This window comes from Anabrus simplex, chromosome 10 (genome assembly GCF_040414725.1).
Source record: "Anabrus simplex isolate iqAnaSimp1 chromosome 10, ASM4041472v1, whole genome shotgun sequence".
In the NCBI taxonomy this organism is placed as follows: Eukaryota; Metazoa; Arthropoda; class Insecta; order Orthoptera; family Tettigoniidae; genus Anabrus; species Anabrus simplex.
The window spans coordinates 2,605,729-2,616,052 of record NC_090274.1 but is presented as its reverse complement, the minus strand read 5'-3'; the positions used below and the strand labels follow the sequence as shown (position 1 = coordinate 2,616,052).

The following is a 10,324-nucleotide window of genomic DNA, read 5'->3' as shown; positions in this document are numbered from 1 at the left end:
GGATATGCCGCAAATGCCCCTTTTTAAAATCTGAATTTCCTTCGTTCATAACTACTGTTTTTGTATTGTTCTGGATCCTTGTGTGGTGACCTTTAATTTCAGGCAGTTTAATAAATTAAAAAGCAAACAATACTTTGCTAGCTAGAGAACGTCACATTTAATTGAATGTCTTTGTCGTAACATTCTGTAGCTATAATTAGCAAGGAGAAATATCTGTTGAGTTTCAGATGTAGGTGAGTTTCTCAAGGGTGCTCATTAAATTTAGAATTTAGATTTAACCAAATACAGATTTAACTCCTTGGCCATTACGCCGCTGCAGGTTTGTATTGATTTCAAGAACAGACAGATGTAACTTATTAAGTTGGTCACACTGACGAGTATGCGCCGTAAGCTGGCGCAATCAGCTGAGTTAAAATTGGTGCATAACAGCACATATCAGAAGTTTAGAGCAGAATGTCTGCTTCCAGGTTAAGGTTGCTTTGGGGAAACTCTCGGCTGCTGGACAACGAAAGAAAATGTGTTAATAATAACTGTCGACAAGCCACGACTACACCAACTGGAGCAGTCCTACCGGAACCATCGAAGACTCCGTTTGGGCTGGTGGGACTGGTATTGGCTGTGGTGCCTGGCCTCCTAATAGGCGCCACCATCAGTAAGCGTATTGCTAATTTTCTCGAAGAGAATGATCTCTTCGTTCCGTCTGATGATGATGACGATGATGACTAAAGCTCTCTAGGTAATCCATTTGATGTTATGGTAGTGTTAAAATACCTGTAACTCAATTTTTCTCTGATTGCTGAAACGCAGTGGACTTGCCCGTTAATCATCATAGGGAGTGACGGAATTGCCTTGCCCTAATAGTTCAAGGTAACCGTGGTTTGTTTTGACGTCTGAGACGCTGAATGGCAGAATACTTGACCCTGGAAAAATATAAGCGAACCCTTGAGCTTTGTGAAGATTTCAAGGAAATGTTTAAGGTACGTAGTTTTTCCACCTAGTCTAATGCGGATATCAACAGCAAAGAGCCAAAATTGAGTGGCTCGACCTCGGCAGCTTAAAACAGCTCCTATGAATGCAGGTTGTTTTTAACGAATTGTGTGTGTGGTCCGAATCCAAGGTAAGTTGGCATGTTTTTCTTTGGCTTCCATGGGTTAGATGCGATCGAATTTTATGTGGCTAAGATGATTTTAACTCGTCAGTCCAAATGCTGGTTTGATTCCCAATGCTCCTCCATCAACTACAGATGCAGATCAATGATGATTAATCTGTTGTTATCGTTGTCGCTGAAGAGATGTACTAAGTAAATGAGGATTGAGGTAGTTTCCCTTTGCTTTCTTCAAATGGCTAAGATATAGAAGTAACATGAATTGACAGTTTCATCCATCCAGTGCCTTAACACAAGTGTTCAGTAGGTGCAAAGAAAGAAGTAGAAACCAATATGGTTATATCACATTTACACACACAGTATTCTTTTTGTTCTACCACGTTTCCCTACATTGTGGCAGGATCATGGGTGCAAACTGGTTAAACTTTAGAAACTGATACACTGAGAGAATTGGCAGTGCGGTTAGTCTTGCGCACCTGTGAGCTTGCATTTGGGAGATAGTGGGTTCGAACCCCATTATCAGCGGCCCCTGAAGATGTTTTTTTGTGGTTTCCCATTTTCACACCACCTTCATTAAGGCCATGACCGCTTTCTCCTCGCTCCTAGCCCTTTTCTATCCCTTCGTTGCGATAAGGCCTATCTGTGTCGGTGCGACATAACAAAAATTGTAGAAAGAAACCCTTGTACAGAGGGGAGAAGTTGGGAATCCAACTTGGTGTGGCTCTCAGGACATCATGGCATGTTGCACAAAGCTGCTAACTTAGGAACTTAAGTCCAGCCAGTGGCAAGACCATTAGGCTGGGGCCAAGTGAATGTTTGAGCTGCGATCCCGTGATAGTATTTACTAGTGACAAAAACATGAAGTGCATTCTGTGTTCGACAGTGGACAAAACTTGCCTGCTGAGGATACTGGCAGCTCTTGGCGTGAGAGGCAGTATTTAAACAAATGTTCTACCTAGTAACCAATTAAATTACTTTATTTGCGACCTGATGTGGGTAGAGATGATCCACAAGTTCCTCTCGGTTGTCTTTGTTCCATACACTTTCACTTTGATATCTCTGTCCAGAATGATTTAATTAACTAAATAGTCAGTGCATGTCACTTCTCGCATCCTTAAAGTAGGCCTACTGGAATTACATCCGGCACGTGCCACGACATATCACTTTCAAACTCCATGGGTTTATTATTTTCACGGAATGTGGTAGAGTGGGGCTCTATTGGAGACAGTAGAATAGAAACTGCCTCCAGTTAATAGGAACACAGAAAATGGTTGCATTTCACAATACTTCTAGGGGAGGGCAACCATGAGGGAAGGATCTCTCTTCTCAACTAATTTAGGGATAATTTCATGTCATTTATGCACGATGCGTGTTGTATGTTGAGTATTAATTTCAAGGCTGGTTTGATCCTGCACAGCTGCACCAACAGCTATCGTAGATGGCCTAGCATCACTGAAGAGGCATACTAGGGAAATGAGGAGGGAGGTAGTTTCCCCTTGCTTTCCTCACTGAGCCAGAAGTTGCTATTACATATCAGTCTGCCAAGCCCACTGAAATACATGCACCAACCGACTCCATAAGTAACATTTTCACACCATTTATAACAGGGACTGGCTGCATAAGGAATGGCATTACTAGCATTGCTCATACCTCGGTCACTTTCATATTGTCAGAGCCAGGGATGTGACTGAGACAGGTAACACGTTTATTCTAGGCCACACCAGAAGACATTAAACACTACATCTAACCAGCAAAGTACCTGCTAGTAAAGTGTAACCACACTTGACTTGGCCTTGTTTTATGGCTGAATGCTCTTCCAACACCAACACTGTGTGGAGGAATGTATTCACAGTTTGGTGGCTCTGTAGTCGTTGATTGTGTAGTGTAGTAGGTTTATCTGGAGTATTAAGTCAACAACCAGAGACGTATGGCATAATTTCAGAGAGTACCAGTATACTATAAAAATGGTGCGACAATCACTTGTATGTCCAACCCTTGTCCTGTTTCTCTACGGGGTCGGGTATGAAATGAAATAGACAAATCTTTGTAAAGTGTCTTTACAATTGGATGTCCTTCCTGACGTCAACCTCATCATAGGAGTTAACAAGATGAAATGAATGATGTGATATATGATACGAGAGGATGAAACTCGGTACCGGCACTTAGTCTACTCCTGTCATTTAGCACCAAGGAGTCTGCTCAAGGTTTTAGATTACCATCAACAGTGTCCAATGTCCCCACTCGATATGAACACTGCAGAGAGGTTTGGAATTGTATGCCAACATTCTGGTGAACATTTTTTTTTTTTTTTTTTACCAATAGCACTACAGTATTATATATGTTGTGTTAAAATTTTGATTCAATCAAAATCCAGGTTTTGGAGAAACAATGTTTTAAAGTTGATGTATTGATGAACCCCAAACCCCACGGCACTTAACGCCCTTGAAAGGGCCTTGGCTTGCCCAGCGACCGCTGCTCAGCTCGAAGGCCTGCAGATTACGAAGGGTCGTGTGGTCAGCACGACACATCCTCTCGACAGTTATTCTGGGCTTTCGAGACCAGGGCCGCCATCTCACCATCAGATAGCTCCTCAATTCTGATCACGTAGGCTAAGAGGACCTTGAATCAGCCCTCAGATTGAGAGAAAAATCCCTGACCTGGCCAGGAATCAAACCCGGGGCCTCCGGGCAAGAGGCAGGCACGCTACCCCTACACCACGGAACACACTTAAAAATTGCCACATTTTGCGTTTCACTTGCAATAAAATGAAATGAAATATAAAGTTAGAATTTGAAACGTAAATTAGCCTTGAAATGAAACGAGGAAAATGCTGTAATTGGATTTTCTGTAGGCTGATTGGATATTTTATAAGTAAGTTCCAGACTGGAATATAAATAATATTTTGGTTGATGGTATGTTTTCTATTGCTATATGCCAGGCTGAGTAGCCCACACGGTAGAGCACATGTCTTCTGAGCTCAAGTTGTGGGTTCAGTCTGCTGGTATTTGAAGGTGATCAATTAAGTCAGCCTTGTATTGGTAGTAGATTTACTGGCACCATAATAGAACTCCTGTGGGACAAAATTCTGGCACCTTGGAGCCTCCGTAAACCATAAAAGTAGTTGGAATAATAACACTGCTTTTACATCCCACTATGTATATGCTAAATGACTCTGCTCTCTCTCTGATACTGTAACTTGTTAAAACTTTTGTCATTTGTAACAGTGTTTCCGTTTGTTTTCAGGTTTCTCTCCGCCCTTATGCCTCTCCAGATGATGGGAGTGTTACCGAAGCATTTTCGTCCGTTGTATTTATTTATTGTACAGTTTATGTATATCCTTAAGTTAACAAAATAAAATCATTATTTGAGTTTTATCTTGTTCTATTATTAACACCTTGCTGTAGAGACATTCTTGTAGCCATAGAGCTTTAGAAATAGCTTCTTACAGAACAGAATATGTGAGTGCCTTCCAATCGGTGTGTTCTGGTCGAGGTCACAGGGATTGAATCACAATATGCTGCTCCCCAAGTGCGAGCTATTTTCACACTTCACTGCTGGTGATGCTTGTGTTTGAGCATGCAACTGATGCTTACAACTAGGGCCCGGATTCTTATCTAGGTAGACAACTGAAAATGTCTGTGTTTAATTTCCAGACTGTAGTAAAGTAATGATCGAATTTCATCTTGGATAGAATATATTTCAATTGCTAAAGTTGATTTTAAAATTCCTTTAAAATTGGGATTTCTAACCCTTTGTCTGTAAAATTATGCCTCGACTGCATACAACAGCACTAATCCAATCAAGTAGTGAATATTTTAGAATAATTTAAATATTATATTTAAGCTGTCCACCTATTCAATACATATATAAGTTATTAAATCTAGTACATGTTTCTTCCCCTAAAGGACTTCATCAGCTAGAATAAATCACACAATATATCAGATATGTCAGACGATTCCGATCCCGAGGAGAATGAAAACCGGAACAGTTAGTGCACTTGTATGGAGTTGTGCACTCCTCCACGCTGTCAGCTATTCGTCCACGTGTACCACATACAGCCTGATTTGAACAGCGAGATATATGTCTGAATCGCTGGCATTGATAGCATCGCATAGGAGGCGGGATGTACGGCCTCACATCGCAACAATAAGTTGTTACCTTGACTTTCTCTGGTAACACTGACAACTTGAAAGAGACAATGAAGGCACCAGTGGCAACGTCTTCACCGTTGACCTTACACGTAATGCGTGTGTCACGCCATGGTTCTTCATGTCTTCCATCAACTCGTCGTCAGTGTTCAAAATAAGGTCGCGGTGAAAGACGACTCCGCGAACCAAGTTCAAGGACTTATGCTCCTCCACTTTGACGGGGATTTTGCCAAAGTGGTCGCACTTAAGCAACTGATCAGCTTGCAGTGCTGTACGAGTCTTCATAAGCAAACTACCGTTGCGCATTTTCTTGAGATCCTCAAGTTCGCTGTAGGCGCCTTTGATGTGTCTACTAAATAGGATCGACTTCACCAGTTTAAAATCATGCCCATCGGTTCTGGTAGCGACCAGAAACCTAGGGAAGCTGGATCCCATTCCTTCACGCTGCGCATGTTCCCAGGGAGTTGAACTTCTCAGGGAAGCAAAAGTTAAAGACTTAGGTAGGGGACCACCTTGAGAGAGCCGACTTCATTTGGAAGCCATGCCCGAAAACTTCCTCCGCGAATGCCACCCACTCCGATCAGGGGTCTCTGTAGCCAAACCAAGCAGCCAAGGCAATACCCACCTGGTCATAGCAGGTACTGCCCAGGGTCCGATGTTGGACGATGCCTAATATGGGATGACTGAGGCAACGACCACTAAGACTCCCTTCCTCCAGTCACCCACATAGCATGTACAGAGCACTAAATATAGAGAAAAAAATAATTATAATAATATGTCCTGGCATTTGGCTGTGCGAGGACCTGTGCTGTCAGGCGGATAATACTGCCAAGGTACATGGCGCTCCCACCCGCAATGTTCCTGGGTGGGCAATTGCAGGCTTTTGGGCGTAATCGCACACGTAAGAGGCCCATCGCCGGGCAGCACGCACATCAAAATTTTGAAATGGTCTACAACTGACCCTCAGAAAAACATTTAAAAAAATAAAGAGGGGACCATGGCCACATGACCCTTTAAGTCGCCTTCTGCGACAGGCAGGGATTACCTGTGAATGTCAACCCCTCCCATCCGCAGGAGGTCCAACACGTTTTACCAAACCGCATTCCATATCCGCGCCTAGGTCGCCCCTTTTAGTCGACTCATACGACAAGCAGGGGATACCACAGGTGTATTCTACATGTGCGTCCCCCACCCGCAGGGTGTAGTGTGTTTGGTCCGCAAGAGGTATTTTATTTCCCTCAAGTCCGCCGGCAAGCTGGTTAGGACCCTCCTATCCGCCACCTGGGACGCGCCACTTGGGAGTATCACCTCTCCCCCTGCTACACCTGTGTAGCAGGTTCGTGGCCTAGACAAATCTAAAATTCTCAGAATTCCCTTAAGGGGTACAGTGGGGGGAGGCTTCAAATTTTGTGCTCAACATAACAACGCAGTCACTTAAAAATCAAGCTGGCGGCTACAAATGATCTTTGCACCAATACGGCTGATGATGACCCCTAGATGGGTCGAAACTAGTACCGTGTAATTTGTAATTTTGTGAATATATTGTAGTATTGAAAAGGTGGAAACGTTTACGTTGTTATTATTATTACTTATAAATTTAAATTTGGCGAAATTATAGCTTTTTGCCTGTAAGTGATGGAAATATTTCAAGATGTTTAAATTTTGCGCTTTTTACCCCCGAAAAATATTGAAATTTAGAGGCAATTTTAATGACTGTACAGACCTTCCTTTCGAGGTATTTGTTGGCTAAACGGTAAGTCGTATCACAAAGCGGATTGCACAATCTTCGTTCAATTTGGAGTAATCTACAACTTGGGTCCAATGACTTATTGTCGTATTTCTCTCTCTCTCTTATATGTTAGATTTGGCTGTATTTCTCTATTTTTGTAATTTTTACTTGTATATTTCATAGTTTGACACATTAATAGGAAAGACAGATTCATCGAATTTGCCACGCACACTGTCACGACCGATGCTGGCCATATGCGAGCCAAATTTCATGTTTCTAGCTTCCACATAAGTATGCAAAAAAATAATGTAAAGTGTTAAAAATGTACCCAAATTTCACCCCATTCAAATTTTCTAACTCAGTTGAACCCATAAATATGGACGATACGAGAAAATGTTTTAGGACTAAACATGCAGAACGATAAAAAGGGCGTCTGATGGCTTAAATCGTTTGTCGATATGATGAACCGTATAGCAGCAGTACATCTAGAAATAAAAGTCTACTCTTACAAACATGCCCATGTTTATCTATCATCTGTATATAAAAGCAAGTTGATTGGAACAATCTAGAAAGTGTGTGTCTTTCATTATTATCATCAATACTTTACATTGTTAGTGACTGTCAGCAGGAGGGCGTCTTCTTTTGTAATCAATTCTCCCCACATCTACTTTGACTGGCAGTAGGAATGGGGTCCTTCTCCAACTCCTTTGTAACTGGCATTAGTAAGGAGGGCCTACCACTTTAATGAATGATTCCCTTCTCGGTTTGACTAGCAGAATACAAGGGAGCATGCAATTTTGTTCAAATCTCCCCTACCCGATTGTGTCTGGCAGTAGGTAAGGGTGCCCACCATTATAAAGAAATGTACCCATTAAAATGTGACTGGCATTAGGCAAAGTGGCCTGGTATTGTAATCGAAACTCCCCAACTTGATTGTGACTTGACACTAAGGTGACTGGCATTAGGACGTGGGGCCTGTCACCATAATGATAACAGCATAACTCAATTTTGGCTGGCAGTAGGGAAGGATGTAATTACTGTAATTACTGTATTACAATAACCAAGGGGGCCTGCCATTATCATCACAACTCTACAACTCGCACCCTACATGGGAAAAAACGTATGGGGTCCTCCCCATGGCGTTTCTTCGATAATGCCAAGAGACATGTTATTTAATAAAATCTCACTCACCGCGCGTACAGTAATTCACGTAGAAATCCATATACAATGTAGAATATCGTAGCGAAGCACGGGTACATTTGGTAGTAGAGAATAAGAAGACGGACGCGGTATCTTCTAAACAAAAGGAAGATGCTTGGTTAAGTATTGCTGAAGAATTCAGTTCCTCAATACATACTGTAGAATATGTAAGTAATGTTCTTATAATGGTAAAAATACTATTACAGAAGCGAAAATTATATAAGTATTATTATACCTAGCACTAATTTGGTTAGAATTATTATAGCGAGATGCCAAACAATTGCGGGAGGTACCGGTATGGGAAAATATGAAATGCCATAAAAGGAACCTCCTTTTGAATTCCACTTCACTGTAGAATTCAAATGGGTCCATAACATTTCGCAAGTATCGCTTTGGAGCACGTATTTCTTCTAACACTTCCTCAAAATCTTCATCAATTTTACAGGTTAAGATGCAAAATAAGTCAAGGGTCTCCTTGACTTGAGGAAGTTGAACTTATTCGGTCACATAAGTAGCACTTGAATGACTGAATTCCAATAAGTCCAGCTTCATGAAGTTAGACTTATAAACTATATCGCTATTAAGTAGGACTTATTTGTGCTGGAATCTGGAATAAAATCAAGATTTAAGTTCGACTTGAACATAAGTAATACTTATTGCAACTATGAATACCGACCTTATTTTTCTGTGCAATGGAATTTTTTTTCCCAGATCTCATACCCCTAGATGCCTACATTATGGGGCAAAAAGAATCAGTTTTCCAATCAGATGACCCCTCTAAGAATTTCCCGAATTACAAGAGGGACTTTTCTTTTCTGTTTCCTTGTGGTGACGTGTGCTCATCAACATGTTACATAATCTACAGAACTATTATAAACAATGCACAACATGAGAGGTTGCACATTTTGAACACATGCTGTTAGACACGTGTTGCATGTTATGATGTTCAGAGCATGTTTGTTCAAGTAGAAGAAATTAATGAAGTTACATATTCCATCAAGTATCTCTTTATTATTATAACGACTTACTTCTGCAATAAATAATGAAATCAATATTTTTCTTGATCAGGCTAATCTTATAACTTAGCATAATAACTTGTCCAAATATGAAGCAGGAAGAGCAAGTAATATCCGTGTGTATTTACTATGAGAAGAATGTAATTACTCTAGTGTGTATTTTATTTATGTTTATAAACTTAACTTGAAATATACCAAGTTCTAAAGGCTACCCTAATGCACGAAATATGGAACAAGCCCACTCAATATTGAAGAAGAAGAAAACATTGTGAAGTTCTCGGGCTTCTGGGGAACTGTGCTTTTGTTCCCCATCCCTAACAGTGTCACCCTTTATTGCAATGGAATCAGTATTGGGCTCACTCTTACTGATTAGTACAACTGCCTCCCCGGCTCAACGCAACCCATCACAGATTCAGAGATCTGCAAGTACCAAGCCAGTAAATTCTCAGTGTATCACGTTTTCATCTTATGGCAGCTGAGCAAGAAAATGGGGGAATACAGTGAAGAACTGTGTGCTCTTTGTAGCCTACAAGAAGGCCTACTTGCACACACAGTGTGTCTGTTCAAGTGCCTCAGCAAGCTTGGTAGTGAACAGGAAGCTCCTTGTCAATACTATGATCAAAAGTTTTGACATCATGATCCCGAGACAAGGCATCGGATTATCCCCTATTCTCTTCAGTTTCGCACTTGAAAAGAACATGTGTCATCTTCAATAGCATCAGTAATAGGGGAGAGACCACCACACACCTCGCCTTGCTGATGATTTAGTCCGTCATAGTGGGGTATTCCAATTTGCCCATATGATAAGTATTTTCCCTTTGATTTGGTCTTGAGCACGAAATTTTGCGTCCGCTGCGTAATTCAAGGATGAGCCAACACACAGTAGGAGATCATAGTGAATAAGTTTGGCCTGCTCATCAATGAGGCAAAGACTGAATACCTTTTGATGAGGCAGGGACAAATAGGCATGAGAAGAGGGTTATCGATGCTCTGAGTCACAGATTGTAAAGCGAGTTTTCAAGTGCAGGAGGGGATTGAATCCAAGCTGGAAACCGGTGTTGTAAGAGTGTCGGCCAACTCCTCAAGTCAAGAAGCCTAACGAGACTGTTCAATATCCAACTGTATA

The 10,324-nt window shown here is 41.4% G+C and overlaps 1 protein-coding gene across 2 annotated transcripts; it reads left to right on the top strand.

The window, feature by feature from the left end:
- Nucleotides 1–376: 376 nt before the first annotated feature.
- LOC136882329 (essential MCU regulator, mitochondrial) lies at nt 377–4,479 on the top strand. Of its 2 annotated transcripts, none has more exons than XR_010861144.1 (2): nt 377–977; nt 4,349–4,479. XR_010861144.1 is itself a non-coding variant. In XM_067154914.1 (2 exons), exon 1 carries the CDS (start codon nt 454–456, stop codon nt 724–726), a length of 273 nt encoding a protein of 90 aa, XP_067011015.1. In that variant the 5' UTR covers nt 377–453; the 3' UTR covers nt 727–736; nt 4,349–4,479. The 2 variants fall into 2 exon arrangements, 1 of the variants encoding a protein (XP_067011015.1); XM_067154914.1 differs by having other exon boundaries at nt 377–736.
- Nucleotides 4,480–10,324: the final 5,845 nt, after the last annotated feature.